Consider the following 16486-nt stretch of genomic DNA (forward strand, 5'->3'; position numbering starts at 1 on the left):
GAGACGCTAGTGACCAGAGAACAGTTACATGCCAGGATTATGTACTCATCAAGACTGAGATACTGCAGCCAGCTACACTGACACATTATAGTGAGGTAGTGTTGTGATGGATATTTGGCTACGAAGATTAAGAGCATATACCGAGAATAATCATGTTATTGTAAAGTGATATTGCCTACAACACAGGATTATCAATGTGAACTGTGCTAATTTTACCAATAACTTTGTGGTGTCATCAACAAAACTGACAGTATAATCGAATATGTGACAAAGCTTTCCACAAACAGCTTGTGCAGTAATATGAGACATTCCACAGTTTGAGTGGGGGTTGAATTCGCGGCTAGTGAGTCGTAAAACTCCACACCGGCCCGTTAGTCACCGGGCCAGCTGGCTACAATAAGATTCATTCAACTACATATATGTTTATACACCATAGGAAGGTTAGCAGAGGAACCACTGTGACCACAAATGCAAGTTTTTACAGACGAATCTCCCGCCAGCGTGGCCGTTCAATCGTGTCATTACGATTTCGTGAGTCACAATATAAGATATGGTATAGGCGGTGGCGGCGGCAGTAATAACGGACTAGTGGCTGTGGTAGTGGCAGCAACAGCTGATATTCCATGCTTGCAGTGAATCCTTACTGAATACAGCTGTTGGGTCACATGGAAAAGACCCTCCTCGGGACCATACCGGCGAACAACTTCGTACTCCAACTGAATACACCAGTGTATGAAGTTGATATTTTCAGATTTTCTTGTTTAAATATTCTTTTATATTTTTTTCTAATTTATTAAGTTTTTCTATATTCGCTGAGGCTGTCTTTTTTTTGTACTGAGCATTAGCATTATTCTTAACATTGATACCGCTTTAATGTCTTTAAATAATGAAGTTACATTTCAATTTCAAACCTTGAAAGCTGCTAAAGTGATTATACTCTAACTTCTTTATTAAAATAATTATTTTTCACGCACAGGATCTAAATCAGCCAAAACAATTTTCAATACTGCACGACTGAAATAGTGTCAAAATATTCATTACACTGAAGGAATTTCAATTAAAAGTTTACCCAAAAAAGTTACTGAGGTGGTAAGTGCACGTGTGGTCTAGCACTACACACAAGGAACTGACAGGTGAGTGGCGTCACACCATCAGCGACCAATCGTATACGTTCACCTACAGTATCGGGTATTAAAATATATGATTCTATTTCACTGAAAGCGGTAAACTTGGGTGGGTAATTGAACGCAACTCTTGAGCGTGAAACGATTCAATTATGCATGTGTTTATCATGAACTGATGTACGGAATAATATCTTCCTTGATTTAATTTAGTTTATTTACAGTGAAGTCCCTGGACTTTTTCGACAAAATATACACAAAACTTATGTTGCAACATTTAAAGTTAATAAAATTACGGATATACAATTCAGAATCTACAGAATCTCTGACAGTTTCGACAGCAGGTTGATTATATATATATATATATATATATATATATATATATATATATATATATATATATATATATATATATATATATATATATATATATATGTTTAATGGCATAATACATCTATAAGTTGAGTGAAGTGTATATATTTTACATATTACTGAATATTGCATTTTTTTTATTGCTGTCATGCCTAATATTGTATAAACTTGTATTTAGCATAAGTGTTAAGGGATGAACTGTACAGGTGATGAGGGAAATTTTGTGTAAGGGCAAAGTAAAACGTACAGTGTGTTTAGATAATGAAGAATTTCTATTGGCTATGTATGGTCCGATACTGTACACTTTTATTTATATAATGTATGTTTTAAATAATATATATATATATATATATATATATATATATATATATATATATATATATATATATATATATATTTATATATATATATATATATATATATATATATATATATATATATATATATATATAATGTATATATATACATATAGGCAATAAGATCACAGTAAACAGGTGATTTCAGAATATGCAAAACAACCACTGTGAAAGAATAGAGAAATTCCAAGCGCTTTCGTGACTACTCACATTATCAAGGAACAATGAAAGTAAAGCATCAAAGGAAGGTATATAAAGGGGTAGCCCACACCTCACTATCAGATCCCACAACACCTGACGCGAGACAGCAGGCCCACCGGCCGAACTGGACAGGTCCTTCACACAACCCACCAACAAACTATTCTACCCAAGAAGTAAGAAATTTAAAAAAATATTATTTGTCCAATGTATTATTAAATTCTTCCCAAATTCTATTAATTATAAATGGATCTAATTTATATAAACCAAAGGAAATATTCATATTATTGTCAAAACTGATATATATATATATATATATATATATATATATATATATATATATATATATATATATATATATTGACAATATATATATATATATATATGTATACAGAAATGCCACATAGTTGTTTCTAACACTGTATACGCACACAACATTAGATCCCACCCTCATCCCCCAAAAAAGTTATTCCCAGGTTACCCCAAAGGATCACACAGCATATATCAAGTTAAAGAATTGTGTAATGAACATACATAGGTGATTAATATTAATTATGATATCCACACACTTCTGGCAAGACAGTCATTGAATGAGTTACAGTAAACGTGTTACCATGTCAGTTGTCATAAAAGGTTAAAAAATTTTAATGTAAAGTTGAAGTTAATGTGAAGATATATTCTCAAGAAATCGAGCATAAACAAAACTATTACAAAAACAGAGAAAATAATAGAACATCCATGGTGGGGAATACATGAGGAAGTCGAGAGAGAAAGCAGCGCAGATGTGTAACATACCTCAAACTGCCAGTGCGCAGATTGTAACAACTGTCTTGCTTGTTCTCTAGTAGCTCCCGCTGCCATAACAAACTGATTAATCATAACCTGAAAAGATGGAAAAACATACTGAAAACATTTACTACACTATGAATTATTAAAAATAATTTATAGTACATTTCTACATAATTATATATATATATATATATATATATATATATATATATATATATATATATATATATCGTAGGGGTTCTTAAAAGGAGATATCGAGGGTTGAAGGTAGACACACTGGTTGGATGGTAACGATATATTGTCAGACTGTGATGATGGGAGATGGAGCCCAGCCTTGCCTTGTCCTAGCCTGTGTCAAACGCCGACTGAGGCTGAGGCAGAGGTACGAACGTACACATGCGCATCCCGTGACGTCACACAAAGTCACAGGCCCAGGGATCTCCTATCTAAAGCACATGGATGATACTGATATGCTATACAACATAGGGATCAGCAACTATGCTGATATATATATATATATATATATATATATATATATATATATATATATATATATATATATATATATATATATGATAATGTGAGTAGTCACGAAAGCGCTTGGAATTTCTCTATTCTTTCCCAGTGGTTGTTTTGATATATATATATATATATATATATATATATATATATATATATATATATATATATATATATATATACAGAGAGAGAGAGTATATGATATATGCAGTATTACAGAACGTTAACATTTTCAGATTCCTCGAAAATCAGTTGGGGACGTATCCATTTTTTATTCATATACATTATTTTATGGTAAAAATCTAAGCATCGGGGTGTGTGTAGGTACTCACTCAGTTGTATCTGCGGGGTCGAGACTCGGCTCCTGGCCTCGCCTCCTAGACGTGGATCGACATATTAATTTTTGGTCTCTTGGGTCTTATATCTATTCTTGAAGCTTTATATTGAGTTTGCTTCTGCTACTGCGTCATCCGAGTCATTCCACTTTTCAACCACCTCGAGACTACAAGAAATACTTCTTTATATCCCCATGGCTCATGTGTTTTCGGTTTCTATGTGTGTCCCCACGAGTCTAGTGCTCTTAATTAAGTCTATCCCAATATGCTCAGTCAGTTCTTTTTAAGATTTTGTATGCCGTAATCATGTTTGACGTTTCTCCTTGTTCTTCCTGACAAGGTCGTTCAGGATCAGTTCTTTCAAACTCTCTTCGTAGCGTATTCCTCTCAGTTCTGGTTGCAAACCTGTGCACTTTTTTGAGATTTTTTTTCACGTGCCTGGCCAGGTGTAGGCTCCATGCTGGAGCCGTGTATTCAATGAATGGCCTAACATATGTCATGTATAAGGTTCTAAGGTTGTTCTTTATTCAAGTTCCTGAATGCTATTCTGAAGTTTGCTGATTTTTCATATGCCGCTGACGTTATACAGTTTGTATATATTTCTGGCGATATGTTTGGTGTTATATTTACAGCTGCTTTCCACTCGTGCTGTACTCTCTCTCGTCTGCACTCCCCTCCAATTTGCATGACTAAATTTGCTTGGTTTGAACTCTGGAAGCTATTTGTTTGACCACCTCTGTTGTCTGTTAAGGTTTCCCTGCAATTTATCACTGTCCTCTCAGACTGTTCCTACTCTTCACAATAGTTTTACACCATCCGTGGTGACAAAGAGGACTCAATTCCCTCTGGTAGGCTATTCACATATCACTTAAAAACAGTATGGTCCTAGTTCTGATCTTGCGGAATTCCACTCGTTACTTTCTCCAAATATGTTTAGTTCCTTAATGTTACTCTCTGCCTTCTATCAATCAGGTTATTCTTGACTCATTTGAACACTGCATTTTGTCCGTCTGCTCCTTTAATTTCTGGTATAGTACCGTACAAAAGGTTTTCCAGCAATCCAAGAAGATTCAAACCGCGCAACCCTTCTTGTTGCATCTCTGTGACTGTCACAGAACTCCAGCAAATTTGTGGGACAGGATTATCTATCCCTAAATAAGTGTTGGTTTACTGTAAATAATCGTTTCTTCCTTTAATTGCTCCAGTATACTTTTCCTTCCTGTCTTCTCCAGAAATTTTGAGTAATTCGGTGCCTCTTGTCTGCACTTTCCGTTTAATGTGGGGACTACATTTGCGTTTTTTAATATTCTGGCACTTTTCCTAACTGCAGATTGGTTGAATACCTTTGCTATTGGGTCACAGGATAGTTCTCCTTCCATTATTATTATTATTATTATTATAATAAAAAAGAAGCGCTAAGCCAAAAGGGTCTCCTTCCATTACCCATGGAGATTTGTTACCTGGTCACATTGTTTTTGTTACGTCAAGCTTACTTAGTAGTCTCATCACTTGTTATGCGATGCCTTCGAACACCTGGTGATCTGATCTGACTACATTACCTTCCATTAGTTTTCAATTTTCTTTTGTGAAGACCTGTCTTTTGCTAAGCTCTTCGCATACTTCTGTCACTCTTCATTAGCGTTGGTATATTTTTGATAAAAGTATATAAGATAGGTCGATAACAGCAAGAATTTTGTACTATATTAGTGTGTCCTTTCAGGTATCAAATAAGACTCTTTACAAAAGTTTATTTACTGTCATAAAGGACACAATACAGTCTCAGTACAAAGTTCTGCTATCATCACCTATCCTGTACACTAGTATCAAAAATATACGAGGAAGGTAGAAGGCAGTGTTAGTGATGAACAGAAACTGAGGGGAAACATCCAGGTCACGATACTGTGAGGAATACCTCGAGGTATTCCTCACAGGTTCTCCTCCTGTGATGCTATATCATTTTCAGACTCCCTTTCAGCTTCCCTCATATTTCTAGCTCTCCTGCTTTTCTTGGTTTTCTGCAGTTAGATTGCTGTTTCTTCCGGGTCATCTTGTTCCTTCACGTGGCCTCTGCGTCCCTAATTGAGCCCCAAGCTCTGTTTTCTTTCTTTACTTCAGGCTTGCTATTAACTTTTCAACTGCTTCTGAACACTTTAACTCTATTACTTCCATCCTTTCTTGTACAGTTTTGTCCTCCAGTTCCTATATCCCCTGAATTTTTCTCTTAAAGAGTTTCTCGTCCCATCATAGTACCCACTTCTGTAGTCCCATTTTCTGTTACTCCCACAATTTCTGGCTATAATTACCGACTACTACTCGGTGGAACTTGGGTATAACATTTAACAATATATGTAACATATGTACAGTACATCACGGAGGAAGTATTTCCTGCGCAAATTATTACTTTGGAAGATAATATGGAATGCAGTGCATTATGGCTGCGATTATAATCATGGGGGAGCGCTAAACCCGTAGGGATTATACAGCACCTGTGGGGGGAAGGCATTCAGACTCAATTTAGGAACTGAAACAGAGATCCAATTCCCTAGATCAAGAGCCCCTCACCAGCGTCAAGGAAGCTCCCTTGAGGGGAGTATGGCTGCGAGGCATGTCTCAGCCACACACCGGCTAAATGTAAACAAAGAGGCGCCAGTACTGATGGCAAAGGTAAATTTAAAGTTACGTTGGACTATTTTAGGTAAGGTTAGACGGGTTTCTTTATTTTTTACGCTTTTTTTTACTTTTCACAATAAAATACTATCTCAACTACAAAAACCAATTAATGGATGAAATCGGACGAGTATTATTATTATAACCAAATAGAAGCAGTAAACCTACAAAGGTAATCGGGCGAGTAATATTTCACAATTCAAACTGTAATTAAAGGGTGAAATCGGGAGGGTAGAAGTTGTCAATAACTACCCTATTACTTTCTCCATTCCCAGTTCCAGAAGGTACTCCAAACTTAGCACCACGTGATTGCTAGCACCTAGCGAAATCTTCATAAATAAATTCAGTTATGTTACATTCATTGCGTGTGAAAAACCAGGTCTAGTCTTGCTGGTTCATCTCCTTCCGTCACCTCTTGTTTCTTTCTCATATATATATATATATATATATATATATATATATATATATATATATATATATATATATATATATATATATATATATATATATATATATATATAGGGAGAGAGAGAGAGAAAAGGACGAACGGACGTTAAATATCTTTATTATGAGCCCCGTGCCTATGCTGTTGCCAACAGTCAAGATTACAGAGGCATATAGAGGGTCAAGGGACTGGGCCACAAAGTTTTGATTGCTAAGCAAGTCACGGTGGCTATGAACTGTTTACAAGTTTATGATCTGGTTACAGTTGTAATGAAGTGTGAGGGGTACATGGGAAAGACAAATAACAAAGGACTCTGAAAATCCACACGGTGGCTATCTGCGGAGAACTATCTACTTCTATCCAGATAAAGGACTACTGTGTATTATTTAGGTGCGTGAAGCAAGGATGGAAAAGCATAAAACTCTTCTCCCCATCCTTCAGTTTCTCCAGCCACTACCAGCAAGAAAACATGGGGACAATATACCATAACATTTGTCAAAAATGGCATCGAATTTATAGGAGATTGGAAGCGATGGAACTCTTGTGCTACTACCTCAATTAATTTAGTATTGTTTCTATCTTAAACTACATATGTTGCTCCACTGCCACTCATAGAGCCGTATGTACCAGTGGTTTTACTTTTAGTTACCACTAGTTCACCTATGACTATCACAAAACTCTACTTCTTCCACTACTAATACTGACTATGTTGTCTCATCTGATTTTCATGATGGTCACCGAACAAAGAGAAGGAATCTGTTAGCTTCAGACTGCCGCATGTATTGAATGTATATGACGGTCAGTGAAAGTTTAGTGTGGATTTAGTGAATGGTTAAGTGAGGTAACATCTCGCTCCTGTCCTCCCACATCATATCCTTTACTACTACTACTACTACTACTACTACTACTACTACTACTACTACTACTACTACTACTACTACTACTATTACTACTACTACTACCACCACCACCACTGCTACTGCGCTACTATTAGTATTAGTGGTGACGGGCGCGCCGCTGCCGTTGCTTCTACCACCCCCGATGTCTTCTGGCCTTCCCTTCCCTTCTTTCACATTCAGTTTACTTGACAATGGTGCAGCACGGACCGAAACGCCATCCTAAGGGAGGCTTTGGCTAATTATTCCAGCATGGTATTGTGACTTATTATTCTTTATAACATATTAGTCACTATAAGTTACCATCAGGTTTCCTGACAAAACAATTTGGGTTGGTCAGCAAACTTTACTGATAGAATTATATTGAGCATATAAGTCCTGAAGGCTCTATTACATAATCTAATGGTTGAAATTATAACCATGTTTATTAAGGGGGTGGACCGGTAAGCCAGAGGAAGTCCTCGGTCAGATAATCAAAAGCTCAAGCGTCAGGAAACACTTGTCCTGTTTCCTGACAAACCTACCTAACCTAATCCTAAAGGCTCTAGCAACTTCCTCCTACTAGGACACTATGTATCTAGTTGAATACTATACTTTGCAAATTGCATGTCTAGCTGGTACTTGAGTGACTGTAGTCTCTTCAAGGGAGAGGAGGGAGGGTGAGAGAGGAGGGGATGAAGAGAAACTTCATTTATTTGCCACATGATTCGAACCTACACACTCTGCATCAAAGTATGCAGTACTTTAGCCACTCAGCCAGATCCCAGATAAGTATGGGCGTCTAGCCTGGGATCCGAGTTTGTGATGATTAATTTGTGGTGGATAGTTGAAGTAGAACCCCCAGCCATAAATTCTGAATGTGAGGTACGGGTAAATGAGATAGTAGTGTTAGTAGTGCAGTTTGGAGATAAATTATTTTGGAGAGTATACATATCTTTTTTTTGGGTTTAGCAATTAGTTTTGATTGCAATAATAATAATACATTTTTTATATAAGCATAATACAAATTTTAATTTATCTACAGTATGATCACACTTAGTAACCTACCATCATCCTTTTTTCTTTACCTCATACTCATTAATTTTCAAATCTAACTGTGGGCATGGTTCATTTCCAAAAGTTACATAGAACGTTTTCTGTATATTGTGTGCATACAATACACAATAAACTACGAAATACAGTTCAGTGTATATACAGAATACTGTGCTAAGATCTACAAGTTACTGTATTATATACAATACACTGAGAAATATGCCTCTTGGTGCTTCTTGGTGTGTACAGTATACAGTAGACTAAGAAATATACTTTCTAGTGTACCGTATATACCATGTTGATGTGCAGTGTACTCATCCTTCACTAAGTTATTTTCGGATAGCTTACTCTTTTAACAGTGTATAGTATAGAACCTATCATTTAAGAATGCTTAGAGCAAATACTTGGTACTATTTTTCTTTTAATATCATTGTGGACAACAGAAAAGTTTTCATTTCACAACTAAAAGAGCCTGGGTTTGATTTCCAGGCAAGGTGAGACATAAGGGCAAGTTTCCTTATACCTGATGCACCTGCACACCCAGTAGTACATACGTACCTGAGGGAAATAGCTAATTTTTTGGTCACATTCTGGGAAAAGACTTCAATGGAAATATGCAATACCACTGTGTCCTTGATTTTTTGGGATTATTCAGGGTTAATAAGCATCCAAGGTTAATAAAAACTGACAATTTATGCAAGAAATACATACCTAAGCTAAGGGAAAATCTTTTTTTATATAATTTTAGGCACCCTTATAAAAATCACTTTGGTTTTGTATAAGAAAGTGTTTATTAAGCCAGCAGACATGTAATGAATAGTTTATTATTAAAGGGGTAGCAGCAGTCTTTGTTTAGGGTAAGTTGCATAAACCTATAAAAACATATATTAAACACAAATATCAAATTGAAAATACATAAACAAATGCAACATGTCTACCAATAAGGCTCATATCTGTTTATGGTCAGGTAACCAGCAGGCAGTTAAATAACTTCAACTTTTATATAAAGCAAAGTTGTAGTTAAATGTAATTTCAAAGAAACTTTTAGCATAGAAAAACCTTTATTACACGACACTTCATATGTACTGAACAGTATAGTAAACCTTCTATCCAAAGGGCTTTGATTTAATGGACTTCAAAAATAGAGGACAAAACCTGATGGGTCAATGATTTGTAAAGAAGAGTGTTTGTTGGTTACAGAATTGCATGTTACTGTTAAGATCACTAAAACAAAAGTCTTATCTCTATCCACCACAATTATCAACAACAACCACCCTCTTTCCCCTGTTACTCTGTTACAGAGGCTTCATTGTAATTAATAAAACCCCTTTTTGGGTGAAATGTCCCATTACAGATAAAGGTTTTTCCCTGCTAGAGTGTGTATGAAATCACTGTAATTACTGTGGGCTTATGTCATTGTATACCAAGATGTCAGGCAGTCACTGATTTTTCAAATCACCGACATCAGCAAGCAATGCAGGTGGTATCCACAAGGTATCCAATAACAAAATTTAGGTTTAGAGTAGATCAGGTTAATTAATGCGTGCCCACAGTTTCAAGAAATTTATTTGGGAAAACTTTTTGCTGTTAGGAAAATATCAGATACTTCTAACAAAGTGGCAACTTGGGAACACTAGAGGGATTACTAACATTATAAACCAAAGCTCTTATTAGTGACTAATTCTCTATAGTTTGCATCATAACATGACAAAGCTATTTTTTGTATATACTATGTGTAAGAGGGAACAAGGGGCTAGTTATTCCTTCTTTTGTATAAATTACTAAATTTAAAGAGAAACTTTCATTTTTCTTATTAGATCACCCTGCCTGGGTGAGATATGTCCAGTTTTGTTAAAAAAAACATTATGTGTAAGAATATACACTAAACATGATATAAATTGATAATTTATGTAACATAAGGATTAAACAATATGAACTATCAGTGATTGCATATCAACATAATAAATAAGAAAAAGTGCACCATTATACTTGCTTACATATCAACATGCCATTCAATTATTAAGCCATTCTGAACCTAGAGTATGACTTTTATGGCAGTTGATATAGATTTTTGCAGTTGATCCTGTAGGGAATCCAAGATTAGGGTGAGCAGTGAAGTCACAAACTTTTCATATCAACATCAGCAAGTTATCCAGGTGGTAGGTCTGGTGACTTCTTAAAATGTTTATAACCACAAATTATCCAACATTGTAATTTAGATTAAGATTAATGTTAGGTTTAGGATTCATCAGACTGTGTATATTAGGCTATAGTGGGTTCGTGCTTGGAGACAGTTTGAGTTAATTTATATAAAAGATAACCCTCTGCCAGTAGGAAAAAAGTAGAGACTTCTAACTGATTGGTGACTTGAAAACGTCCTGTAAAATCATTGGCATTTCTAGTTATCAAACAGTGCTATGCATTATTAACTAGTGAATTTGTTACCCATCCCATAGTGCAATTCATTTAGTATAATTGCCTCTTTGGAATCTTGATACAATAATTTTGAGTGTGAGAATATATAATTCACACTGTAGACTTCTATGCCTGCCTTGATGGATGTGAAAATCTGAGTCTGACTAGGTATTTGAAAATAAGATCCACTATTCCTGTGGTGGAATGCTTTTTACCTTTTCTTTATACATCCAGATTTTAAAAGAGGTTAAACGACTTTTGTTACTTTGCCAGGTTTAAGGTTTACTCACTACATAAGTCATTACTCGAAGTGCTCTGCATAATCATGTACTTTGTACATGCATTTAAGTGTCACCCATTCCTGCATAAGCAATGTATCATATGCAAATAAACTTAATTTGAATTAAGGCTGCAAGCTACCTATACACTAACATCAAGGATACCGTAATCCCTCAGATAGGGAATGAAGACAACTGCAACCTGTATAATGTGGAGCAAGAAGATGAAGACTCAGGGGCTAGGACTCGACCCCTGCCACCAAATACAGGTGAGTACTTTATTAGGAATTTTAACCATGCACAGCTAATAACCCAGGATAACCCAAAAAAGCTAGTCAGTGTGGAAAATTTCCATTGGGATTCTTGGGTTCTCTTCCGCAGTCAGTTAATACCCAGATACCCATTTAATGCTGGGTGAACAGGTCCAAGGAAATATGGCCAATGTCTTCACTCACCACAGGACCAAACCTGGGACCTGTTGTGACCTGGAGGCTCTACCAGAGCCACACACTTGATAAATATCTGAATGGCAATTTCAAAAGACCACTAGAACTATATATAAATGTGACAACTGATTTCATGACTTGTCTATATATATAGACTTTTTCCTTGATTTTTCCCCCTTGACGTTAGTGAAGGGCTGTCGATCTATGGAATCGGAGCTTCCATTTCCTCTGATCAAACCTGACTGCCTCCCATTCTCAATTCCCCAGAGGCTGAATGATCCTTATTTTGGTAAGACGTTATTAATGTCATAAAACTTCTCGATGACTGTTTTCTAGTATTTCATTCCTAACCATCACAACTCAGATACCACAGGATCAATATAACAAAATGCTAATTTCAATTCATTAGAAATGTAATTAGTTTCTATGCTTTCATTTACCAAAAAGATGTCACTTGCAGACGCTTCAGACTGCAGTAATAATGATGCAGTAGTATTTTATAAGTACATAAAACCTTGGCACTTACTTTACAGCAAACGTTCTTGTAATTCAAGCCTCCAAATACTAAATTAGGTCACCGGTTGTGTACAAAAGTGTGTTTGAATCTCAAAACTGAAGAAACAATGAAAATATCTTGACATAGCCGTACGCCGTCACTATGTAAATCAATAAGGTAAGGAGACAATTAAGCTTTAACTAGCCACAGTAAGCAGTTAGAGCCTCGAGAGCCAAAGCTCTTGCCTTAGAGCCGCCAGACATCAATAAATGAAGCCAGTCAGTAAATCTTCCTCCAACCATCAGTCCACTCGGTGAGATTGCCAAAAGGCCCATTGAATATTTTGCTATTACCATGTACGTATTAACCTCCCGCGGTATTATTTACGCTGTGTAGTGAGTGTAGGTTTCTAGCTTCCTTCATGGTCATGTGTGGAGAGGAAACGCATTACCTGTTCGCGTAAAGAAGAGTCCATTGTGAAGTATGAGGCCACACACACCGTCACTCACAACTTCATCGACCACACTGACAATGTTTTCAAAATACAGATGGCAGATATTCCAATAATGTTGCTCACACTCATATTTTGGTCCCGCTGCCAACCAAACTAATATATTTTATTTTTATTTGTACCACTATTTGATACTTATTTAATACCTTCTTTAATATAATGCACTATTTTGTTATTATTTTGAGTTTCAGGTATATTTCAAGACTTTAATGACGAGATTTTGAGAAAAATCATAAAGCTGAGACGTTGGTAGCCTTGACAGCGTGTATTGAGGCCCGACTGTAAACATAGGGAATTTTGTCAGTATTTATGAAACTATAAGAAAATCTTCTTCACTTATCTCTTCTAGAAAAACATGTGCTACAAGTCTTAATATTTTTACATGCCATCTATTTGTATGCTTCTACTATTAACCTTATTTTAAATTTTATAAGAAGTAGCAAGCTTTGGTTGATAATAGATATGTTTACATTTTCTACAAGCCTTCATACTGCCAATTAAATTCCTAATACACTTTTTACAATAATATTTCACGATATCTTTCCTAAAAAAGGCAATGTGTTAACGTTCCCCTTAAAATTATAAACGCGTATCACTATAACATTAAAACCTTCAGGCTTAATGTAACCTAAGAAAACTAATCAAAAGAAGCTACATGGTATCTCATCCTCGTGATGGTGATGAAATGCTGAAGTTATATAAAAATCAATATTATTACCCTTTCAAACGGCTTTCTTTCACAGTGTTAATAACGAACACTCTCTCAAGTTACTGTGGATACTCAGGTGACATCTGACACATGTGATGCTCACTAGAGTGTAGATAACCAAGTAATGAGTTACATTCCTCAGCTGGATCCCCTCAAGGAAGGTTCCTTGATGTTGGTGAGGGGCTCTTGATTTAGGGAATTGGATCTGTGCTCCAGTTCCCCGAATTAAGCCTGAATGCCTTCCACATCCCCCCCCCCCAGGCGCTGTATAATCCTCCGGGTTTAGCGCTTCCCCCTTGATTATAATAATAATAATAATCCTCAGCTGGATTACTAACCATTGTTAATTAACTAATAACAATAATAATAATAATAAATTATTATAATTATTATTACAGCGTACATTCATTGACTGTGCTCAGGTTTACTGCATATTTAATATAATAGTATTCTTATTTTGTTGCACACACACACACACTCACTGCAAGGCCTTTGACACAGTTCCTCACAATAGATTAGTGCAGAAGCTAGAGCATCAGGCGCATATAACAGGAAGGGCACTGCAATGGATCAGAGAATACCTGACAGGGAGGCAACAACGAGTCATGGTACGTAATGATGTATCACAGTGGGCACCTGTGACGAGCGGGGTCCCACAGGGGTCGGTCCTAGGACCAGTGCTATTTTTGGTATATGTGAACGACATGACGGAAGGGTTAGACTCAGAAGTGTCCCTGTTTGCAGATGATGTGAAGTTAATGAGGAGAATTAAATCTGATGAGGACCAGGCAGGACTTCAAAGAGACCTGGACAGACTGGACACCTGGTCCAGCAAATGGCTTCTCGAATTTAATCCTGCCAAATGCAAAGTCATGAAGATGGGGGAGGGGCACAGAAGACCACAGACAGAGTATAGGCTAGGTGGCCAAAGACTGCAAACCTCACTCAAGGAGAAAGATCTTGGGGTGAGTATAACACCGAGCATGTCTCCGGAAGCACACATCAATCAGATAACTGCTGCAGCATATGGGCGCCTGGCAAACCTGAGAACAGCATTCCGATACCTTAGTAAGGAATCATTCAAGACACTGTACACCGTGTATGTCAGGCCCATACTGGAGTATGCAGCACCTGTTTGGAACCCGCACTTGATAAAGCACGTCAAGAAACTAGAGAAAGTACAAAGGTTTGCGACAAGGTTAGTTCCAGAGCTAAGGGGAATGTCCTATGAGGAAAGATTAAGGGAAATCGGCCTGACCACACTGGAGGACAGGAGGGTCAGGGGAGACATGATAACGACATATAAAATACTGCGTGGAATAGACAAGGTGGACAAAGACAGGATGTTCCAGGGAGGGGACACAGAAACAAGAGGCCACAATTGGAAGTTGAAGACACAAATGAGTCAGAGAGATAGTAGGAAGTATTTCTTCAGTCATAGAGTTGTAAGGCAGTGGAATAGCCTAGAAAATGACGTAGTGGAGGCAGGAACCATACACAGTTTTAAGACGAGGTTTGATAAAGCTCATGGAGCGGGGAGAGAGAGGGCCTAGTAGCAACCGGTGAAGAGGCGGGGCCAGGAGCTAGGACTCGACCCCTGCAACCACAAATAGGTGAGTACAAATAGGTGAGTACACTCACACACACACACACACAGGAGGGAATCAGCAGAGGTCAGTCAGAGCAGGACAGAACAGCAAGGGCAAGCACACACACAACTACTCTCAGAACCATACAACCTATCACACCATCCCAACACACACTACAATCCATACCCACAGCCTCCACCCAACATCGAGCTATAGAATCCCACAGTATGCCACCAGGTCTCCCACCCCCACAGGCCCCCCAAACCACAGTGTTGGAAAGGAAACTGAAGGTATGGTACACAAACGCTGATGGAATAACAAATAAGTGGGAGGAGTGGCACGAAAGGGTCAAAGAAGCATCACCGGACATCATAGCTCTTACAGAAACCAAGCTTACAGGTATGATAACAGATGCCATCTTTCCAACGGGATACCAAATCCTGAGGAAAGACAGAGGGAACAGGGGGGGTGGAGGAGTGGCGTTGCTGATCAAAAATCGCTGGAATTTTGATGAGCTGGAGAGAGGAGATAGCGGAGAAGAAAGTGATTACATAGTGGGAACACTTCACTCTGGAGGTCCCAAGGTGGTAATAGCAGTGATGTATAACCCACCACAGAACAGCAGGAGGCCAAGGCAAGAGTACGACGAGAGCAATAGAGCGATGGTTGACACACTGGCTAGAGTGGCCAGAAGAGCTCATGCATGCAGGGCAAAGCTCCTGATCATGGGTGACTTTAACCACAAGGAGATCGATTGGGAGAACTTGGACCCACATGGGGGCCAAGATACATGGAGGGCTAAGATGATGGAGGTGGTACTGGAGAACTTCATGTACCAACACGTAAGGGACACTACAAGAGAGAGAGGAGAGGATGAACCAGCAAGGCTGGACTTAGTATTCTCCTTCAGTAGTGCAGATATCGAGGACATCGCATATGAAAGACCCCTTGGGGCCAGTGACCATGTGGTTTTAAGCTTCGAATACACAGTAGAGCTACAAGTGGAGGGAGAAGCAGGAAGGCCAGGACGAATGAAGCCAAACTACAAGAAAGGGGACTACACAGGAATGAGGAACTACCTGAACGGGGTTCAGTGGAACAGAGAACTGGCAGGGAAGCCAGTTAATGAGATGATGGAATATGTAGCAACAAAATGCAAGGAGGCTGAGGAGAGGTTTGTACCCAAGGGTAACAGGAGTAATGAAAAAGCCAGGATGAGCCCATGGTTTACCCAAAGGTGCAGGGAGGCAAAAACCAAGTGTGCTAGGGAATGGAAGAAATATAGAAGGCAAAGGACCCAGGAGAATAAGGA

The 16486-nt window shown here is 37.8% G+C and overlaps 1 protein-coding gene across 3 annotated transcripts in view; it reads right to left on the reverse strand.

Moving 5' to 3' along the window:
* Positions 1 to 12929, reverse strand: part of LOC128698060 (UBA-like domain-containing protein 2-B) — a 190356-nt gene extending 177427 nt beyond the window's left edge. For 2 of the 3 annotated variants that reach the window (XM_053790136.1, XM_053790135.1), the window contains exons 1-2: positions 12817 to 12929; positions 2843 to 2929 (exon numbers count right to left, since the gene is read on the reverse strand). In XM_053790136.1, coding sequence (XP_053646111.1) covers positions 2843 to 2929; positions 12817 to 12840 — 111 coding nt within the window. In that variant the 5' untranslated portion in view covers positions 12841 to 12929. The remainder of the gene's footprint in view (positions 1 to 2842; positions 2930 to 12816) is intronic. The other variant, XM_053790137.2, reaches the window with a different exon arrangement.
* Between the last annotated feature and the right edge of the window lie 3557 nt (positions 12930 to 16486).

The sequence above is a fragment of the Cherax quadricarinatus genome, chromosome 58, assembly GCF_038502225.1.
Source record: "Cherax quadricarinatus isolate ZL_2023a chromosome 58, ASM3850222v1, whole genome shotgun sequence".
In the NCBI taxonomy this organism is placed as follows: Eukaryota; Metazoa; Arthropoda; class Malacostraca; order Decapoda; family Parastacidae; genus Cherax; species Cherax quadricarinatus.